We start from the raw sequence: 22,518 nt of genomic DNA on the forward strand, positions 1-22,518 counted from the left end.
AATCTTCACGTCCAATTACAAGAAATATACTCTTGTATTGTGAAACCTTGAAATATCAAGAATGATGCAAATCTGCTATGCAATGAGCCTGACTAACAGCATACAAGTTAAAGAATAGATAACAGAGAAGAGAAAGTACCCTGACTTAAATGATATAGAATCAACAATTTCTTCATTTCCATCCATTGTATAAAAGAAAGAAATTTTCATTTACAAAGCAGATGACAGGATAAACAATTTCAGTAATTTACTTTATCAGCTTCAAAAAAGGAGCTAAATCCTAACCTCTTGTATTGGTTACCTGTACTTCACCTACGCAAAAAAATCCCACCAAGGTTACTAAATAACAGGAACACTCCCATTTGATTGCTGCATTGTTCTCAGTGGATTTCCTACAAAACAAAACACATCACTCTTACTAACAACTTATTACCATAAACATCATAGTGTAAATTAAAATAACAAGACAGACAGAAAAAGAAAAGGTACGACAAGTAAAAACATGCTATATGGCTTATCTAAATGCAATGAGTATCACTGCAGCAATTGTTTTCCTCATGCCAAAGCTTGAACTTCAACTAGTCATATCACAGTTACCACCAAAATGCAGGTGAATCCACTATATAACAAACAACAACAACTAAATTTTATCCCAGGAAGTGAAGTTGGCTACATAGATCAGACGACACTATTAAGCTCAGTCAAAATATAGTGAATCCACCATCAGTCATGTAATTAGAGACAATCTTTTGATGATTTCCTTTTCTTCTCTGAATTTAGCATATGCTATAATTGGCACATGCAGCTTACTATAACAATAAAAATAAAAAGACAACTTAATAAAAGGTTACCTGTGTTGCTTGCAAAAGAAAAAGAAGTTGGAAGAAAGTTGCTTCTTGTCAAACCAACATGAGTGGCTGCAGGCCTTGAAACATTATCAAGAAGAAACTGATTTGACAAGCCACCACTTGGCAGGCCTCCTGCTTTTAGCAAGCAAATTTCTGAGTTTTTTGCATGATCAGATTTTTGAGCAGGAGTGCAGCTCTGTTTTTAAAAAACAAGCACATAATCAGAGTCAGTTACCTTGGAATGGAACTACAATTTTTTTCTTGGTGGGTATTTTTGGGGGAGGGGGAAATGGCAGGTATTTCTACCTTTAGCATTCAGACAGAAAGTTATATAGCAAGCAAGTAGAGTGCAGAGCATGATCTTTTTAATGACCAAAAGACTAAAATATATTTAGATCTAGAATAAACAAAATTTTAATATTAAATTATATCTGTCTGATGTGTACATCTAACACTTTGAACCACATAACTTGTGTCACAAGACTCAACCTAGAATTCAAATAAACAGGCTCAAATAAGAATGAAGAATGTCATACCTCATCATTGTGCACATTGGTCACTTGATCAAATGAAGGGTTCCTCTGAGATGAATGTTGGAATGCAACCATCTCTGCATCTGATGTCTTTGGACATACAACATCAGTACACAATTGCTCACTTAAGTTCTGGAAGAAAAGATGACGAATTGTGGCACGCAATCGATTGGTCCTCTGAGAATAATATATCTTTGTAGCAAGGGGTGCAGGAAAATCTAATTCAACAAAAACATACAAGTGTTGTACCAACACCAAGTCATATTAGAAGCACTCAAAACTAATGAATCAAAGGAAATAAATGAGCTATAGCTTCCATTTCACAACAGTTGCTAAAAGGTTAATAACTCTCAAAACAAAAATATATAATTCCTTTATACCATTTTTCATTGTGTGTTGATGTTGCACATGAACCTGGCCAAGGTTTTTATGGTTAGGATCTCCATGTTCTGAAATAGTTCTTTCAGGAAAATCCTTGCCTAAATGCAATAAAGAAAAGTAATTAGGTTATTTGTTGCATGGCCAGGCCCCAAACCCCCAAAGAGATAACAGCATAATACATTAAAAGTAACAGTAGTTATCATTAATGCCCAAAGTTACAAGAAACAAAGTCTGCACAGTCTCAACAAAAATGCAATTGCAAATAAATTGAAAAAAAAATCAATTCCACTATTATCTTTCTTTTTTTTTTTTGGGTAAAAAGTAGAATATAACAAGAAAAATCTATGAAAAACTACAATTCATTTGCTCCAAACAGCCAACAAAGAAGGCCTTTGATGGCATCTATAAAGAATATTATGAAACAATTGTCAAGTAGTTTCCCAATAAAAATTTAGATAACCTTCAATTTCCAGATATAAAGAATTTTAAAAGTATGAAATGTACTTTTACATTTGAACACAATATTTCTTATTAGATGGATCCATTGATTGGAGAATTTTAACTTTGGGCATATATGGAGATGACAACTACTTGAATACAAGGTTAAATTTATGAAAGCAGAACTTGATTTGATTAAAAGAATATTTATCTAATTGTAATTTTTTGAAAAGGAAAGTTTAGCTTTCATGCTACCTCTTTTGAGTATTGATTGATTTTCTGGCATTCAATCTCTCTTCTGTTCAAACTAAGATGTTTTCAAAATATACATGCTCCTGTTCTAGTGCATCTAAAATAATGAGATATGAAGGAAACAAATTGATAATTGTGTTCATACATCAAGAACAGCTTTTATTTTTCAAGCTCTAACTCATTAGCCAAAACCTACAAGGAAAAAACTGCAAGAACAAATGACTTACAGCACACAAAATTGCACACTTACGAGTAATTCCATCTGTGAAACTCACAGTTTTTGTCACTCCAGATTCTGCTCCATGGCTTTCTAGTACAGGTAAATATGCGCTTGCTATCCTGCAATAAACATAATAGATTGGAGATAAATTTAAGAGGGATGATCCGAAGTCACAAGAAATGGGAAGAAATATTGAATTCCAAACTTAATTTTTAAGCAAATAAGTGAATTAACATTATAGATGGGATAATATAGTTAGTAATAAGTAATCAAGATTTACACAACAATTACAATTAGGGCAAGCACACTAATCATAGTTCATCCTGTTTCAGTAAAGGTAACATATACTAATGAAATGACAAACATAGATCCCAAGCCAAAAAGACACTTGTGGAATAAAAGTATTGAACAAAAATTTAATTTATCTCAACACACCCTTAATAATATAATACCAAGGGAAAGGAGAGAAGTGGAGGAAATCAGCAAGAAATGAGATTCATTTTATATTAATTATGCTCATTTTCTGCTAGTTGAGGCACATCCAAAATCAAGAGAATCCTCCAAACATCAGTAAGTTTTCAGGGCACAAGATCAATGACAATGATACCAAAATAGCCATACTACAACATGTGTGTGTGCACATATCAGATGAACTAAGAAACCATACAGTTTATGACGTTTTATTGGAGGATGCATTACAGAAGCTCGATGATCTCTATTTCCAGGATTAATTCCAGTACCATCCATCACAGATGCTGCATCTACACAAGTTGAGTGTCCTAAGGAAATTGGAACAAAAATGAAAAAAAAATTCAAAATGATTAGCACATCAAGGGTATGGCATAACAGACATTCATATCTAGAAAGTAAAATTCTACTCTAAGATAACAAATTTGAGATATACATTCAACCCTACAAGAAAAAAAAAAGATAAGAAGGGATTAAATCTGTCCTGACTTACAAAATTAATTGTCTAAACTATCAACTTAAATATTTGTCAAAAAAAAAAATCTTTGTGACCAATATTACCAGAGGTTTATAGTTAAATCTGAAAGCAAAGAAAATTTACCAAGAAATACGTAGGTATAATATTGTTTTCTGCATGCACACATATAATATAAGTCTAATTTTTAGTTCCAAAAATTTATGCAAGGGCGCAACTATGTTATTGGGTTGCTGGGGAGGGTCAAAGTGAAAGCTAACACAAGTGACCAAAATGGCATCAATTAGCTTAAAAATCAGACTAACACCTAGATGCTTTTATTTGCCCAACAAATAATTGACAAATTAATTTAACCTTAGCAAAACTTAATACAAGTAGCAATCTTGGTTAAAAGATGTGTATAAGAAAGCCAAGCATCAACTTCTGAGTGAGAATTTCAATAAATTAGAAAAAGGGAACTCACAAATGTTTGGGCTTTTACCTTTTACCTCATTGGAAAAGGGAGTCACTCTGATTTGACAGTTCAAGTGGGACTGTGACACAGCAGTGTCAATATTATCCGTAGACTCAGACCTTCTCCGCTCCCCAGCTGCAGTAGCTTGGTCTATGAGGGGTTATGAGGCACAAAAAGTAATGTTACAACAACCTATCATTAGAATGTATTTAGAAAAACTAATGGACTCCCATTTAAAGAGAAAATCACATTCAAGAAATCCAAATTACAAATTTCAAAAAGTGATTATTGTGAAGTATCTTCAAAAAATAATGAGAACAAGATTAAAGTACTAAATACTTAATTATACTAGGTAAGAAAAAATCTGACGGTATGAACATAGATCCAAACAGAATTTGCAAGTGACTAATTAATTCTAAATGTAAGGATACTCGCACAAGAATTTGATAACTTTTTCTTTTCTTTCCTAGGAGGTTTTCGATTCCCTGTACTGCCATCAAGCTCCAATGTAGTTTGTTCTGTGAGCTTTAATGACCTACAAAGTTCTGGCAAAATGGAAGGGGGGACGGGAGGAAAAAACGAGGAGGATTGAATATAAGTATCTTTTTTGAAACAAAAGAGGACCAAAAAGAGAAAGTGGTAGCAATCCAGCAATATATAAAGGTCAATGTGTAAATGAATATTTGGAAACTAACAGATAAATTTTATGAGCACACAAAGCCATGTGTAACTGGTTGGCAAGCCTCAAGATATTATATAAGGATCTAAAGTTTTAAAATAAATAGAAAAGAGGCCACCAGACCTGCATGAGCAGCAAATTGGCTGTCCTTGATTGGTTTCTTGCAAACATTGCAGCATACCTCACAAAGGATACCAAATAATTAGTTAAATGAATTGATTTAGATTATATTTCGCAACCAGCTAAAGCCTGCAGATGAAGATATTTATAATATCTTAATCAACTCCAATATTTACAAAGTTTATTTTAAAAGCAGAAAATGTCTCCAGTCCAAACTATGTCTGATGAGCTACTGCACCCTTCTGATGAATACTTCAGTAAGAAAGCAAAAATTATTCAGTATAGATGTATCAATAACTACTGTTTCCATAATTAAGGTATACTAAACATAAGGAAGCAATGACAGGCTATAACTATTATCCCATTATACCCAGTAACATTGTGATGGATCATGGATCCACTGAATTCATGTAACCCCAATACCAATAAGGAAACCTCACGAAAGGTTTAAGCAACACACTTGGGAAGAAGAACAAGAATACTAGTCCACTAGCACAAAAGAAAAAATAGAAACAAGAGGCAAACCTTACCAGCTGCAAGGAATCAGCCATGGGCCTCTCACCATAGACATGCATATCTGTGATATGAAAAATATTAAGCAACATTTTAAACAATGAAGATAGTATGCAGAAAATAAAATAAGACTGGAAAAGGAAAGCAAATTAAGAGTTATGCTCATGAAATCAAGCAAACTCAATAATAGAAATTAGAAAGCTAAAGCTGAAGAGCAATATCATGAAAACTAAAGATACAAGTACAACCATAATAGGCAGTTCCACATTGACGAAGCACCCCCCCCCCCAATCCATTTGTCAGCATGTGACAGTCATCACCTTTAAGTGAAAACTAAATCATATTGAACTAAATAAATTATAAATTTAAATAAATAACATATAATTGGGACTATCCACACATTAAATTAAAAAATGTTGATTCAACCAAAAAAAAGAGAGATTAAGACAACCTTCTTCATGAAGCAAATTTGCTTCATCTGCCTCACGTAGTTCTCTACAAATATACTCAGCAGCTGACTTCTGACGGGCAAAGTCATCTTCCAATGCCATGCAAGGACAAAAGATGTTAATCAGAAATAGAAAAAATAAAATAAAATCCATAAATTCAACAGGGACAGTACTCAGTATTAAGTTCCGTGAAACATATATAAATACATAAATCCATCAAACAATGTCAGGCAAACCACAAACGTAATAACCATGACTAAGAAAACCTAAGAGCTAGGGTCTCCGTCTACCTGCCATGCTCTGAGAATAACTCCCAGCAGCCAGATGTCTTGCCATGACCTCCATTCTCCCACTTCCCGGGGAACATACCATTGAGAAGCAAAAACAATAAACCTTCAACAACGACGAACGTAGAATTGTCAATTCTAGAAGCAACACACGAAATTAATACGACAGAGCAAACGAATCGCGAGCGATACAAAACGAATGATAAATACGAAACGCGAGAGACAACGATGAAGGAAGCCAGGGCACACAGCAAACAAGCATTCGCGAAACAAATCGGAAAAGATCGTAAACAGAGAATAGCCTTACCTCGAAGTGAGAAACAACGGATTCGGCGAGAGAGCGAAAAGAACCTTAAAAAAGAGAGAAGGAATAAGGGAATCGGAGTGAAATTAGATGATGTGGGAGCAATGCCTGTAGAGAAGAGTGCGATGGAGCTAGAGGTGAGGGCGGCAATGGCGGAAGAGAAACCCTAGAAGACAGATAAGAGGAATTGAATATTTGAATGAAGTTTAGGGTAATATTGGTGGAATCTGATATATGTATATACTTTTCTCTCCTCTCCTCTCCTTTCCGGGGAGAAGAGGGAGAGGCCAAAAATAGGAAGAGCTTTGAAGAAGCGAGTTTCAGTGGTGCGTATGCATTACAAGCGTTTTTGCTTGTCCAACGCGCTCTGCACCATACTGTACCATCACTTGCTTTTTTTATTACTAGTCTTAATCTCATTTGCGCATGCCATGCCTTCCCTCCATTTACACCACCCTACTAATTAAAAATTATCAGCGAGTCATCGTCAATTTATTTCTTCAAATTATCAAATACTACCCATTCTTATTTACCTGACTAAAAATTACCATTATACAAATAGATAAAATTTAATAATTTTATCAAAATTAATTATTTAATTTATTTATATTAGTATATTTTTTCTTTTAAATTACTTAAATAGTATAAATGTTTTTTTAGATAAAATGATGTTAATAAAATAATAGTAAGAAATAAATAAGAACAAAGATAGTATCATTTTAATTTATGAAATCATTAGAAAATTTTAGAGCTTAATTTTTTACATACAATTATTGTTTTTTCAATTACTTACAATATATGATAAATATAATTTTTAAATTAATTTTTATAAAAATTATTAAAATTTGTTAATGTAGTAATGCATAATTAAATAAAAATGTAAATTGTTTTTCATTATCAATTATTTCAATTAAATTATACATTTTAATCCTCTTTTTTAAATTTTAAAAATAAATAACCATGACTTGATATCAAATATTAAAATAATTGTTGTTTTGTAATTTTAAGAATCAAAATAATACTTATATTAATAACTAAACTAATTAATATTTATAATTTATAATTGAGTTTAATTCTAATATATAACCATCAATTATTATTAATGTAAAATTTGTATACAGTCAACTAATTAAACTTTATTATATTATAACTTAAAATAATTATTACAAAAGTTAATAATTCATCATGATAATTTATTATAAAATAACATTATAAAAAAATTTACACTTGTTAATATATAAATAATTTAAGGAGCAACTTTGATGCATGGATAGTCCATTTACATTTTGTAAGCTTTTATACTCATTGTACATGGCTCGTTCCCGTTTATGACCCAGGCCACGTTTGGGCCGAAACCCTCACATTGCGTCGGCACATTATATACGACTTGTTTTGTTTAAAATTTGAAGAAGGAAAAAAGACTAAAAAAGGTTGAAAAATTAAAGGGCTATTTATTTTTAGAAAAACTGTCACATTATTTTCTATTTTCAAAGATTTATATAAATTTTTTTCAAAGTTTTAGTAAAAAAAAAAGTGCTTCAATACAAATTTATGATTCTGGTCAATTATGTGAAGTCAATTATCAGATGGCCGGATATGATGCTTCTCTAGAGATGTAGTTCACTTTACATGCATTTCAGAAAGGTTTCTATATCATATCACACGTATCACATATTGACATTTCTTGAGTGTTACCATCACAATTCACGAGTTGCCCTCTATCGAATCATTAAGAACTCCATGATTTTAGAATGTCTGATATTATACATATTTCCCCCTTATGGGTGAATATAATATCCGAGTGCCACACTGAAAAGCGCAACCACACAAACAAACAGTAACGGAAAGCCCCCTTGAGCTCTTTTCATATTGACTGTCCTCTTCAGCATCTCCTAATAAAGAAAATTCAGAAACGGCTGTCAAATATTGAAAGTGGTCATTCAGTAACTAAAAATTGACAAAACTTTAAAACGAAGTTAAGGTTTCATGCAACAAAGAGATGAAGCATTCCACAGAAACCTCTACTTCTGGTTTGCGCCTTCACATCACAGTAATATCCACTATATAACAATATTTGAATATGAATATTCCACAATTAAATTGTTTAACAAGACAGGGAAATGCAAATTTATTGTTCATTGAAAGTGACTGATGATTTGCTTATATGAAAAACATATAGTAGTTATTAGTCCCTACCAAGTTAATCGCCATACATTTAGTTCTATTGCAGTTGCAAGCAAGAAATTATGTTGGAAAGAGTTCTGGAGATTATTCATAAAAGTTTTAGAAGTTATCGCATCTGGAGATTATTCATATAGTATTGATGCTAAAACAAAAGCCACTCACCTTTTATGTTTAGATCTTACTTTAAACAGGCAAGTAGAACGGTGTGAGATGAATGAAAAAAATCTACATTTCTATTGGCATTTTATTCCCTACTTTTTTATTATGTTGATCTGTACTGCCTCAATTGTTCCAATTCAACATGAAAAGGGGCTACTGAACATGAAAAATGGAATTCATGAAGATTTTAGATTTTAAATTGACGGATGCATCAATAAAATAAAAGTACCTACCAACTCTTGCTTGAGCAAATTTTTTTCTTGGGTGTTCCTGCGCTTCTCTTCATTCAGATTGATGATGGTTCTTTCAGCCTGCAAAAATGATAACTAATTGTTGGTTGCTTCCATCTTTGAGTTGAAAAATATTAAAAAGGTCAAATTGCAAGCAATCCAAGGAACTGATTACTAATTTAAGGAATTGAACCCTATGCTGAGATAACATCTTTGTAAAGCAAAATGATATTGCATAAGTATTTTACAACCTTATGCATTGGGCAGTAGGCAGTCATAAATACACGGAAGTGATAAAAAAAAATAATTTCAATGATAATGGAGGTGTTTGAGTTGGCATCAACTTCCCTTTTTGGTTCACTGTGAACTAAAAAAAAGTCTTACGCCAGCCTTGTTTCTTCTAAATAAAGCAAAATCCTAAGTTATTTATAGTAGACACTAGACAGGTTAAACATAATTTTCTTCAATTCAATTTCTCCATCAATTCCCCTCGCAGTTCAAAGTATAATTCAAGTTCAAATATTTGGGCACCGGCCGCAAAACTTGAGAGTATCACAGTCATATGAAAGTACAACCAACCAACAGATAGAATATGAAACTTGATATCAAAGTTACAATGAGATAACTGTTAATCAAAGTTAAGAAGCAGGGACCTCGCTTAGCTTTGAATCCATTACATTCAGCCTCAATTTCAATTCCTCGGAACCCTCAGTAAAAGTCAACTTGGCAGCATCATTTGCCTGCTTCATGCCACCCACCTTCTCAACACTCTTTGAAACAGTTTCCTCCTCCATATCCTGAGCTGTTTCCGGACTTTTTCCCTCAAAAACCAGCTAAAAAGGACAAAACAACGTGAGAGAGTAAGTCATATTTCAATCAAAGCCTTTTCTAACATGTAACTAATGAGACAATCCACATTTTTAATGCATTAAATTATGTAATTTTTAATAAAATCCTGTTGTATATAGATTTTTATTGTATATCCTCGTAGCACATTAGAAAAGGGGGAAAAAAAATTAAAATGCAGTGCCATAAATATCGTTCTCCAATCAGAATTGGAGTTTCACATTGATAAAATGGGCCGACCTTAAATGTCAACCTTACTATATAGTCAAATTATGGAGGTGCTCCAATTCTGATTAGAGAACGATCCTAACAACGCCTATAGTATTGCACCAAAGGCATAGTTTCTAGCATGTTGAATTGTATTGAAATGCTTCTGATTCTCAGTGTCACACATGTAACTGGCAATTAGAGACTCACTGAAAGAGGGGGAGGGAGGTTTTGATGCTCGAGTTCTGCATTTACAGGGGAAGAGGGTGGGGTTATGAGGACGACCCTTAGTTTCTTCTCCTCAACGCGCTTGCCACTATCTTTGAGGAACTGCGAAAGTGAAAGATTTTCGAATTATTTAACTTAAGGACACGACATCATAAGATGTGTGAGACAAAAAGAACATAAGCGTAAGTTGAGTGCCACTGACCAGGTGAGAAGAGATTTGGTCTTGGGTTGTTCCAAAGGGGACAACGGTGCTTTGAATGAGGAATTTGTCTTTACAGAGCAGGTGAGGTGGTGTTGTGCGTTGAGCTTGCATAGTAACTACAGAGCATATATTAACCGAGATAATAAGAGTAATAGGCGATTATTCATATAAAGAGTAATAATTACCAGTGAAATGAGATGTTGCGTGTGGGTTGATGATGCCGATGGTTGGCGTGACGCAGTATCTCTTGGGCGACGTCGTTTTAACCTTAAAGGCAACATGGTGAGGAGTGTTGTTTGCGAGATGAAGTAAGCATGAACTCTGTTTCTTCAATTCAACTGGAAATTAAGGGGAGAGAGAGTGAGAAGTGGAAATGAATGGAGGATGAAAATAGAATACTTACAGACAAAAGTGAGTTGAGAGGGTTGAATTTGGAGAAGCTCCGTAGCCATGTTAACAATAACAACGCATGTGTTTGTGTGTGTGTGGGTAAGAACTAAGAACTAAGAAGAAAGCAATAGAAATAGAGAGAGAAGGTGTTGGTTGCGTCGGTTACGTGTGGAGACTGACACTCACCCACCGCTTGTTGTCTGTAACACACACTCCCCCTTTCCCTGTCCTGTCTCCGCGCCAAATTTCTCCCATTCATTCTTTTATTTATTTATTTATTTAAATTATTCAACGTTCATGTATATAATATTATATTATTAATGTGTTTTTATTTAATTTATATAATTTTTTTACACATTTTTATTTATTTTTATACACATATTTTTAATTTATGTTAAAACTTATAAAAAACAAATCTATAAATATATTTATTAGATATTAAAAAAAACTATTAAACTTATTTTCAAATTTTCATTGTCATCCTTTACCATTTTTTTTTATCTCTTTTAACTTTTTTTTACCAAAAATTACACTAATATTTAATTCACATTTGAAAATTTACGAAGATTTATCATTTAAAATTTAAATAAATTTATCAATTTAATTAATAAGTAAAAAAGTATTTTACATAAAAATAAATTAAGTGGAGTAGAAATAAACAATTTTAAATGACAATATATTTTTTTATTATGCAAAGCTACTGGTGAACATCATTTTGGTAAGTATTAAAAGTTAGGCTTAATCGTTCTTCTAATTTAATATGAAAGTAATTTTAGTTTTTTTAATTTTAATTATTTATTTTTAATATTTATAATTTTTAAATGTTTAAATTAATTTATTTACACTAAAATTAAAATTTTTATTATATTTTATGCATTTTATTTTATATTTTTATTAATTATTAAACAAAATTTTAGAATAAAAATCTTAAGAATTAAACAATTAAAAAATTTACTGTAAGTCATTAAATTAAATTGACCAAAATTATTATATTAAAGTATAAAGACAAAAATATAATTATATATAAAAATTATTTAACGATATACTTTATATCATTTTATCTATCTATTTCTATTTATCAATCTATAATTCACTAAAAAATATATTTTTTTTATATTTAAAATACAATTTTTAATTTTATTAACAAACTAATTCAATACAAATTTAAAACAATATAATACACGTGGATCTTGAACAAATTATTTAATATATTTAATTTATTTTTAATCTATATATTTACGTATAATTCACTAAAAATTATTATTTAATATTTTACATATTTATATTTATATTAAATATTATATATATTATTTAAATTATAATTAATACATATTTATTAAAATTCATAAAAAATAACTGAAATTTAATTAGATTTAATTTTTTTAAAACTATTTAATGGTCATGTAATCATAAAAATAAAAATAAAAATATTATATATACATTGTATTTATATGCATAGTTTTGTAAGCTACTTTATTTTTAAACTAATAATAATATAAAGTACATTATTTTTTATATTTAAATATTATTTTTTAACTATTTTATAAAAATAATTCAATAAAAGATATAAATAAACTCGTGCAATTGTATATACGTATTTAATAAATTACTTAATATATTAATTTCTTTAAATTTTATAATGATTAATAATTTTATTATCCATTCAATAATATTAAATATATATTTTTAAAAAAACTAATAAAGTATACAGTATTTAATTAAATTAATTTAGTTTTAAAACGATAAAAACATATATTATAATTCACAATTTTTTATAATATAAAATATTTAATATTTTAAATATAATATTTAAAATTATTTTTAAACAAAACAATTTAATAAAAAAAATTAAACTGTAGGCAATGGAACCGTTTGATTCACTAAGCAATTGCATGTGCACCGGCGAGTATGTTTACTAGTAATTACTTGAAATTTGATCAGTGTATAAATTACAGGCAATGGAACCGTTTGATCATGCCGTGTGATATAGGATGGTGGTCGTCGTACAAGAAGCCATGAGAATGAACCCTAATTTGTAAGTTGGAAGTGGAGAGTAGAGAGAAGGAGGAAGATGAGGCCGTTTTTTATGGAAGGCCATGAGCGGCCATTAACATTCCTCAAATACAACAGGGACGGCGATCTCCTATTCTCCTGCGCTTTCAATTTTGATTCCCCGGCTAGGTCTGTTGATTTCGCCGTCGGTGATAAGCTTGTAGTTATCACTACTGACCCCTTTATGTAATTGCCTTCTGCAATCCACTTCAAACGCATTGCCAAAGATTCCACAGATCGTATGCTCCTTCTCATTGCTCATTTTGTTTCCTCACTCACAACCTCTAGCTTTATGAGACTGGGGAATCTCTTATTGCCATTAAGGGCCCTCAGGGAAGAATAAATAGAGCCATTTGGGGACCCCTCAACAATACCATTATTAGTGCCGGTGAAGATGCTGTCATTCGGATTTGGGATTCTGAGGTGACTTCACTTCCATCACACAGCACTCCTCTTCTTTCCTTCCTTTCCAATTTACCTACACTATTAATCCATTCTCATTCGCTTGTTTGCAGACTGGAAAACTACTTAAAGAGTCAGACAAGGAATCTGGCCATGAAAAGACTCTAACATCACTGGCTAGGAATGTTTTTAAGGGGCTAGGAATGGTTTTAGGAAGCCCCTTAAAAACATTCCTAGCCCCTTTCTTTCTTGGTACAGCTTTATTCCCCTTAAACCACTTTCACAATTGTTGCACATCCCAATTGCTCACTAATTCACTTAATAAATGCACTTCCAAACCTTTTGTCATTGATAGCACTTATGATGGTATTCTATCTGCTTTAGTTTCCTTCCTCCATTTTATTTGGGTCATATTGTTGTTGTATGATTTTCTGAATTCCATGCTCTGTGTGTAGGTGGTAATTGTAGGTGGTCAGGATGCATCAGCTGTTACAACTACTGATCATCGCGCTGGCAAGTTTGAAGCGAAATTTTTTGATAAGGTAAATTTTTTCTTCCTATACTATTTTGTGTTCTCTATCAATATTGAATGTCAGTTTATTTGGTATTTTCATTTGTTTAGATTTTTCAAGAAGAAATTGGAGGTGTAAAAGGGCATTCTGGACCAATTAATGCATTGGCCTTTAACCCTGATGGAATATTCTGTGTTCTTCGCCTCCCTTTTGTGTGGCATCATACGTACTTTTAATCATTGAAGCCTACCATTCGTTGGAGAAGCTGACACCCATGATTATGTTAAACCTTTTACTGTGTATAGTGAAAATGAGCCATTTCTTTCACACAACTCTTTAAAATGTTAATATCTTGCCTTGTCTGGGGTCAGATAAATTAATCAATCAAAACAAATTTTGTATAATTATAAATATATGTATACATTTCACCATTTGGTTATGGAGATGACCATTTACACGAATGAAGGACCCTGTAGTTGTTATGTATAGTAGTTACTGTGATGGCATTTGGATATAGGAAGAATGCATAATATGATATAAACTAGTGTTGATCTCGTCATTGATCACAAACTGACGAAATTATCAACATTCACTTGTCTGTTGCCAAATAATATCATTTTCCCTTCAAATTAGAAAGAACTTTTAATTTATGCTAAATATTGTACTTGTTCTCTGTATTATATAATTAAAATTATTATGGAATGACTTTAAAGAGACAACCTATTTGCATAGGACAATCTATGTAGTAAATCGACAAATTTATGATTACTATGTTGTGATTTCAATCATGTGTTGTGATTGTAGCTCTTCATTTGATTTGTGTGACATTTTATCCATTGTTTGGTATATATTTTTCAATTATAATTATATCTCTCGAAATTTCTAGTAGTTTCCTCGTGCACTTTATTGATAGAGTGCTGATTAACCATCTCGGGGTTTCTCTTGTTTGTTTACGGCCCTTTCATATTTATTTATTTATTTGTAGTTTTTCAAGTGGAGGTGAAGATGGTTATGTACGGTTGCACCACTTTGACCCGGATTATTTCAATATCAAAATATAATGCCGGTTTATTTGTGGTTGGTATTAGGTGTGGTGTTCCTGGAAGAATTTTATGAATGTAATTTTCCATTTTTGGTTTATGTTTGTCGCGTTAACATTGTCAGTTTTGGTTGGAGTGACACACATAAGTAAGGTTTCTTCGCACATCACATGATTTTGATGAGATTACAGGTGTGGCATCTGTTTGGGGTAAATGTGGACCTTTCTTAGCTGGTTTCGCTATTAGATATGCTGTGGGGAAAAGGTTTAAGCTCCTCCGTATACAATTATACGTAATTGTTTTGAATCCGAATAAATTGAGTCTGGTGGTAAACCATCAAACCATGCCGCATGTGTCAACTCTTATATTGCATTCTACCCTTACTTATTTCTCAATATATTTAAAACAAAATTTATTATTATTAAGATTTAAAATAATTAGTCACTTATATAATTGATAAAATAAATGTTACATTATTAGAAAAAGTTATTACATACCACATTGGTGACATGAATAGTTAGAAAATATGTTGATACATGTTAAAAATGAAAAATAATAAATTAATTATGAATTTTATTTAATAAAAATTTATCAAAATTAATTATAGTATTTTACATCACTTAAGAATTAAAACTATCATTGACTAATAATTATTACTTTTAAATTGTATTTAGAAAATTTTTATTAGAATTAATTTTATATGTACGATGTTAAAAAATATAATAACAAATTTGTTAAGAATAATATTTAATAAAAAATTATTAGAATTTATTATATATAAAAATTTGGAAAAAAATTCTTCAATAATTATTCAATTTGGTTTATAAAAATTCTTCCATCAGTAGAGTTGGTCCTGCAATCTCAAATATAAAGAATTCCAATTTCTTCTCCTTCTCCAACATTTCAAGGCAGTTCATCATTTTTCACAAGCACACAATGAAGAAGAAAGAAAAATAACCCTTTTTTTTTAATATCCAGGAGAAGGAGAAATTGGGCTTATTTATTTAGAGTTGCAACAACCAATTTGATTGGTTGAAGTTGTTTTAGATGCAAATACCAATTTTGAGAAAAGTTATCAGTTTTTAATCAAGTTAGTTGTTACTGTTATGATTAATTGTGATGCATGTTATTATATGATATTTAGCATATTATTGATATTATTTCGGTGGAAACGATATTTAGCATTTTAAATCAACATATTCAGTATAGCAATTAATCTTTGGCAATGATTGAAATTAAAATGATGAATGACTAAATATTTTAAGATTTATAATACAAATTTACTTAATTTAAAACTAACTTGACTTACTTTAGAAACAACTTAAGTGACTTTTCTTTATAGAAAATTAATTGCTATTTTAAATTAAAGCTACTCTTTATGAACAGTTATAAATAATGTGTCATTTTTAAAAACAATTCTTTTTACAAGACTTATGATGATGCGTGCTAAGTAATGATGTAACGATGTTAATGTTCTTGTATATGCTTATCAATAGTAGATTACATGTCCATAATAGGAAGGAAAACAAAGAATAGTAAATTAAGAGAGAATCTAAAGCAGGATCTCATATTTTCATTTAGATCTTCTTCCTTTCTAGTACACTTTCAAATCAATGCTGCAATTCCATTTTTATCGTGTAACAACTTCAACTTAAATAAAAAATAAAAAATAGAGGGAATGTTTAGATATTGAAATCTAAAATATATAAAAAGTTAAGATTCAAGGAAATAAAAAATAAGAGATTATCAATTTAGTTCAAGTTTTAAAATGATAAAAATAAGAAATTAAACTAGTTGCAGGTCAAACTTAAAATAAAATGAACCAACTAATCAAATTAGTTTGATTGATTTGATTTAAATTTATCAAATTCATTGAATTAAACCAATTATTTATCAACACCCTTAACTACCACAGTACGAATTAACAAAAGAGCTTTGACAAATGAGAAAGGACAAAGGTTGGAAAATGCATTTGTAAAATATTTTTTATTTACATGGTATCATAATCATGTACGCTTATACACAAAAATTCAGTACTTTAAATATCAAGAAAATGCTAACTAGAGCCTTTAAAAAAAACTAGTTCTTTTTTTAAAAAAAAATATATCAAAATTTCTATTAAAAATATATTTATCATATTTTAATTTATTTTTATAAAGTATTTGTTAATAAGTTTTGTTTTTCCTTAATTAGATCCTAAAAATACTAACTAGTTAGATTTTTATTGTGACTTTCATCAATTATAATTTCATAGTGTATCAGAAAAAAAGTTGTTGAATGGAAGTCCCATCTAATTATAATAGTTACTGTGATTTTAATAATTAATTGATATTATAATGTTCATAATTAGTAACTTATATTTTGTTTGGACAATGAAGTGACATAAATATTTATATATACAGTGAAAAATAAAATAAAAAGTCATGTTATTTTAAATAAGTAAAAAAATATATTCACTTATTTAGATAAGCAAAAAAATAAAGTAAAGATAAAATTATAATATATATATAAATATAAATTAAAATATTTTAATAGTATATTTTCCTAATGCTTTTAAACATGTATATTATTTATAAAACATTTAAAATATAAATAAACTAAAAAGAAATAAAAATCATCTCCTCCTTTTACCATTCATTTCTGAATAGAGAGGGAGAAAGGAAATTATGTACCTCACCTTCTTTTTATTTTACATTCACTGAAAAATAAAGCATTGAGATATAAAAAAGTTATTCTTTTCCCATAAAATTACCTTTTTTTTTCCCAAAAATTATTCCATTCAAAGAAAGCCTCGCATAAATGTAGGTGAGAACGTCACGAATTCTCCATGGCGCTGAGATTCTTAGATCAGAAGTTTCAGTTCTTCAACTTTTACCATCGACAAGCTGTCAACTACTTGCATCAAAATGTACTCTGGTGATTGCTGAAGGCTTCGAGAAAGTGATCGTACGGCTGCAATGAAAAATTGATAAAATAATTGAAATGTATATTAATAACATCAGTTTAAAAATACAAGTGAAAATATTTAAAATTTGTTAATTTGTACTTGTTCTTAAATAATTAAAAATATATGTATTGTATAAAAAATATGAATAAAATAGATTCGTAAACCAACCCGAAGTACTTTGAAATAGCTGGTTTTGGGTGCTGTTCGAATATAAAATCATGTTGGGTGATTCTGAAAATGTTGTCAAACTGTTACACCAAGAGCATTTGATGGAATCTATCAAAAGTTATGTTTGTCACAATAAAAAGGACGTGGGTAGTTCTAAAAACGTTGTCATCTTGTTATACCAAGAGCTTTTGACGCCATGTATCAAACGCCTAGCTTTTATGGCCTCCATCAAAAACCTTTTGTAGCATTTATATAAACTTTATTTCATAAAAGAATTAATAATCCAAACTTAAAATTCATTTTTAAATTATAAATTATTAGTTAAAGATTGAAAGCTGTTAAATTAATGTATTATTTTTTCAAACGCAGGTATTTTTCATATAAATTAATTCAGATTTCGGTGGACACACTGCGGCTACTAAGATTTGGGTTTGGTGGGTCGCAACTGATAACGGTGGACAACAATAGTACGCAATGAGGTGTTTTCTTGTAGTTAATGGCAGTGTTGCATTTATGCGCCGAGCCAACGTTAGCTGAATGTTTGGTGATTTATGCTTTCACAAATAACATCGCAATTATACCAATTTGAAATTTAAATTAAAAGAAAAAAAACACTGTTGATGAACTAATTAAGTGATATACACATGTCTATTTATTATTGTATCAATTATAATTGAATATAGATGTTTATTATGGTTTCTTAAATTAACGTAATTATTTTAATATTTTTAAAGATAGAACGCTAACTTCTGACTATTTCACGCAAGAAGTAAATAAAATATCTCCTCATAGAAAATAACCATTTAGCGATTACAAAGGACAGCAGCACTTGGTGGGCAGAAAGATAGTGGAGTCCACAACTATACTCCAAAATCGTCGCGCCGTCCACAGCTGCATTATAACGATGTCTTGGATACCTATTAATAAGACTTCTAAGGATTGTTTTTTTCTTTTCTTCTTCTTATTTTATGAAAAAATTAATTTTAATTTCTTTAAATGTATATTATTTGATTCAAGAAACCTAAATTTCACAATCGATGAGTCATAGGGTGAGAAAAAAGGTGAAACATAGAATTTAAAAATCTGAATCGTTACAAGAACAAATGTAATAAGGTAGGATAGCCTCTCCCCAAAAGAATTTAAATAGAAAAACGCAAAGATATTAGTGAAATGACAACCCCCTCTCCCCAACCAAAATCACACAAAGCAAATATGCACTGCAGGACTCACTGGATTTTAGGCATGGAAATAATATAAATCACAATATTAATTTGATCATCCTCATCACGTGCGTTTTCATCAACATTTTAGACTATCTTAAAACGAAACTTCTCTAAAATGTTATGTCAAAATTCATATAAATTAAATTAAAATAAAAAATATATTTTTAACGCATGTTTCATGATACATGTTTAAAAAATTAAAATGATAGTAAAATTGATACATTTTTAATTTTATTTATTTAAATTAATTTGTTGACAATTAGCGTATGTACTTTTAATTTAGGCTTAACGTAAAATTGATCCACTAATACAACATTTAATTCATCACATGCGAAGTAAACCAAACAAAGGAAAAGGAAGTCCCAGCATAGGAATGTGAATAGGAGAAATGAAACAAACACTTCCCACGTGCCAATCCTCGAAAGTAACGAAGCTAAACTAACCACAAAACAAAACCTTAAAACCCTGCTTTGCGCTTTCCTATAAATGCATACATTGTCCCTTCGTTCTATCATTTCGGACACAAACTCGCTTACACAAACACATCGTGCTCTCCGTCCTTCGATCTCAGATCTCTCTCTCTCTGCAATGGCTTCCGTTACGCAATCCTTCATTTCCCTCACCTCTCTTTCCAATCAAGCTCTGGTATATATACGCTTTTCATTCCACTTCGTTGTGTATGCTTCTCTCTTTTTCTTTTTTTTTTATTTGTTTTCTTAATACGGATTTTAGGGAAACCTGTTTATTCAATTGATTAATGTTGTGTGATGTTGATTTGGTTAAGAAGCAAGGAATAGATTTGCCCCCTTGTGTTTGCAGCGCTTGGTTTTTGTGTTATGTGATTGTATTTGCATGCGTTCGATTTTTTCTTTTCAGGATTTCTGAACGATTTCACTTGTCGATTGAACTTTGAATTGAAGGTCCCGACTCTAATTTTCTTGGAAGAGCTTACTTTTTATGCATTTTTATTTAAGTATATGAGATTTTTAGCAGCTAAAAAATAAATACTTTTGGTTTTTTTACTATAAATTTTTTCATCTGAAGATTTTTTAGTTAATTGCCCTAGATTTTGCTTGTCTATGTTGAAGCTATGCTATGCTAGCTTCCTTCAGTTTTAATCTTTATTAGTTTGTTTATTCATTTTGAAATTATAATTTTAGACCAATTCTCTAATTATCTTGTCAAACTATCCTGAAACAACCCTTAATCTGCCCTTAGAAACGAATTATTTTATTGATTGTGAGTTTCAGTAGTAGATGGTAACGTCATAATGATTTTATGATTTGCTTTGTGGCTGAGAATGTTAAACTAGTCTTGTGTAATATTTCGTGGTTGTTTCTAATGATATTCTGTTGCCCTGACTCATTTAGTTCTTGTTGGATACAAAAAACAGGCACCTCGTACCAGGATTTCCAGCCCAAGTTCAGTTTCCCTTTCAATTAAGGGAAGGAATTTCCCATCCATTACATTGCAGCCCAGAGGACGTCGATTTCAAGTCACATGTGCGGTATGATTTGCAATCATAACCCCATATGTTTCTCATTTCCTATAGTTGTTTGGCTCTGCTATGTGAGGCATTATTTGGCTTAATTTACTCATCTTTATATCTAGTTTAAAAAAACTATAAATGCTTGAAAAAGTTTTGGACTTTGTCATTAGTTTCTGCTAATGAAATTTAATATTGTATTAACTATCTGTGTGACTATTTTGTTGTTAACTATCGTAGAATATCGTTTATGCTCATATAATTTTATTTTGCACAGGCCAAAGCAGAGACAGTGAAGAAGGTGTGTGACATAGTCAAGAAACAATTGGCACTGCCAGACGATAAACCTGTTACTGGGGAGTCTAAATTTGCTGCACTTGGAGCTGATTCTCTTGACACGGTATTTTTCTATTTATCTATGAATTATTGTGTAAGATACTGGATATAATATAAGGAAAAAAGGCCAACCAAGAACAAATCTTTTATTGAATACGCTCAATTGGGATTGAAATGCCCAAACTGAGGAAGAACTATTTTTTATTTTCTCTTGTTAGTTCTTTTCCTGATATTCTCTCCCTCTCTCATGGAGTCGAAAACTATGAGTTCTTTACAACGAGAAAGTGGCAAGCCTTTATATTTGATCATGACATTTTTTGGTGCATTTATCCAGAGCCTGTAAACAATAAGCACGTCATATTTAATCACTTCTAATACATAAAGCACTTTGTTCAATGTTAATTATATATATTTTGTTCTTTCTCCGCAATTCCTGCTTTACTATTCTTGTCTCCTTCATGGAAGTTCTTTAAGCAAATTTGTTTTCTTTTTCATTGGTTGCCGGGAAAGGAAAGGGAGGGCAAGTTATTGCTGAACATTCTAGTGTTGGAAAGATCATGAAACAATGTCTGAGGTTTATGTTTTATGGTATTTTGTTTTGATTATTTAATACATGCCTTTCATTTTGTGCAGGTTGAAATTGTGATGGGACTTGAGGAGGAATTTGGAATTAGTGTGGAAGAAGAAAGTGCCCAGAGCATCACCACCGTTCAAGAAGCTGCTGATATGATTGATAAGCTTCTTGAAAACAAGGCGGCTTAAACAAGCCAAGAGGACATGTTGATTTTTGGAGTTTTTTTTTGCTATTTTGATGGAAGGAAGGTTTTATGTTCTCAATTTTATGTTTGCTATTTCAGTTTGATTGTTCTTCAAGTAACTGCTAGTTCTTTTCTGGATTGTACTAGGATTACTGTAATACTAGTTTTAACGTTATATAATTGGTGTTTTTCTGTTCGCGTTCAGTGACAAATCCTCAACGAGTGTTCGCAGTTTTGAGATACCTCATTCACTCATTTGTTGGGAAAAATAATTATGATAGACTTGCATGGCAAAAAAGCAAAAAGAAAACGGGACTTGCGAGAAAGGTCATTAATTAAGGACCTTCGAATGGCTGATTACCCATTAAATAAGTGGGTGCACAAACCTTATTGTATTTGTAATACGTTTTTAGTTTTTGTTCTTGTAATACTAAACTTACCATTAAGTAGGAAATTTAGATTAATGCTGATAACAGTACAAACCAAAAAGTGCTATGAACTGTGCAACATAGTACCAGATATTACATTGATATGAAATATGATTTATACTTTCAATTGTTTTACTAAATCATTGTACTAGTACAAAAAAATATCTTTTTTTAAAAATATTTATATGCTTTTAAAGTAATCAAAGTAATTTAAAATACAAATCGAGCAACAACCCAATTTTTTATTTAAGTATGAAGACATGCAATTTTGTATCGAAATTATTTCATATTTGGCTCAA

At 30.7% G+C, this 22,518-nt stretch overlaps 3 protein-coding genes and 1 pseudogene across 13 annotated transcripts; 2 read left to right on the top strand and 2 right to left on the bottom strand.

Annotated features, from left to right (window-relative positions):
• Positions 1 to 19: 19 nt before the first annotated feature.
• On the bottom strand, positions 20 to 6,833 carry LOC113867635. 9 transcript variants are annotated; one of them, XM_027503079.1, is made up of 13 exons: positions 6,425 to 6,833; positions 6,121 to 6,223; positions 5,833 to 5,919; positions 5,399 to 5,445; positions 4,872 to 4,929; positions 4,501 to 4,614; positions 4,097 to 4,219; positions 3,340 to 3,451; positions 2,703 to 2,791; positions 1,762 to 1,860; positions 1,385 to 1,599; positions 852 to 1,044; positions 20 to 392 (listed from the first exon to the last, which is right to left on the bottom strand). In XM_027503079.1, exons 2-13 carry the CDS (start codon positions 6,200 to 6,202, stop codon positions 340 to 342), a joined length of 1,272 nt encoding a protein of 423 aa, XP_027358880.1. In that variant the 5' UTR covers positions 6,203 to 6,223; positions 6,425 to 6,833; the 3' UTR covers positions 20 to 339. The 9 variants fall into 9 exon arrangements, with proteins under 9 accessions (XP_027358880.1, XP_027358900.1, XP_027358860.1 ...); XM_027503099.1 differs by having other exon boundaries at positions 164 to 392; positions 852 to 980; XM_027503059.1 differs by having other exon boundaries at positions 166 to 392; positions 3,340 to 3,427; positions 4,079 to 4,219.
• Positions 6,834 to 8,087: 1,254 nt separating this feature from the next.
• LOC113852655 (vesicle-associated protein 2-2-like) lies at positions 8,088 to 11,102 on the bottom strand. Of its 3 annotated transcripts, none has more exons than XM_027482985.1 (7): positions 10,881 to 11,102; positions 10,663 to 10,815; positions 10,478 to 10,593; positions 10,258 to 10,377; positions 9,648 to 9,827; positions 8,998 to 9,075; positions 8,088 to 8,313 (listed from the first exon to the last, which is right to left on the bottom strand). In XM_027482985.1, the coding sequence occupies exons 1-7, from the start codon at positions 10,927 to 10,929 to the stop codon at positions 8,200 to 8,202; spliced, it is 810 nt and encodes a 269-aa protein (XP_027338786.1). In that variant the 5' UTR covers positions 10,930 to 11,102; the 3' UTR covers positions 8,088 to 8,199. The 3 variants fall into 3 exon arrangements, with proteins under 3 accessions (XP_027338786.1, XP_027338788.1, XP_027338787.1); XM_027482987.1 differs by having other exon boundaries at positions 9,648 to 9,815; positions 10,881 to 11,048; XM_027482986.1 differs by having other exon boundaries at positions 8,088 to 8,310; positions 10,881 to 11,048.
• Positions 11,103 to 12,938: 1,836 nt separating this feature from the next.
• On the top strand, positions 12,939 to 14,894 carry LOC113852145 (annotated as a pseudogene).
• Positions 14,895 to 19,699: 4,805 nt separating this feature from the next.
• LOC113869638 (acyl carrier protein 1, chloroplastic-like) lies at positions 19,700 to 22,004 on the top strand. The gene is made up of 4 exons (XM_027506072.1): positions 19,700 to 19,856; positions 20,605 to 20,718; positions 20,975 to 21,097; positions 21,667 to 22,004. Exons 1-4 carry the CDS (start codon positions 19,800 to 19,802, stop codon positions 21,793 to 21,795), a joined length of 423 nt encoding a protein of 140 aa, XP_027361873.1. The 5' UTR covers positions 19,700 to 19,799; the 3' UTR covers positions 21,796 to 22,004.
• Positions 22,005 to 22,518: the final 514 nt, after the last annotated feature.

The sequence above is a fragment of the Abrus precatorius genome, unplaced genomic scaffold (assembly GCF_003935025.1).
Source record: "Abrus precatorius isolate BTA unplaced genomic scaffold, Abrus_2018 Scaffold10, whole genome shotgun sequence".
NCBI classification, from domain to species: Eukaryota; Viridiplantae; Streptophyta; class Magnoliopsida; order Fabales; family Fabaceae; genus Abrus; species Abrus precatorius.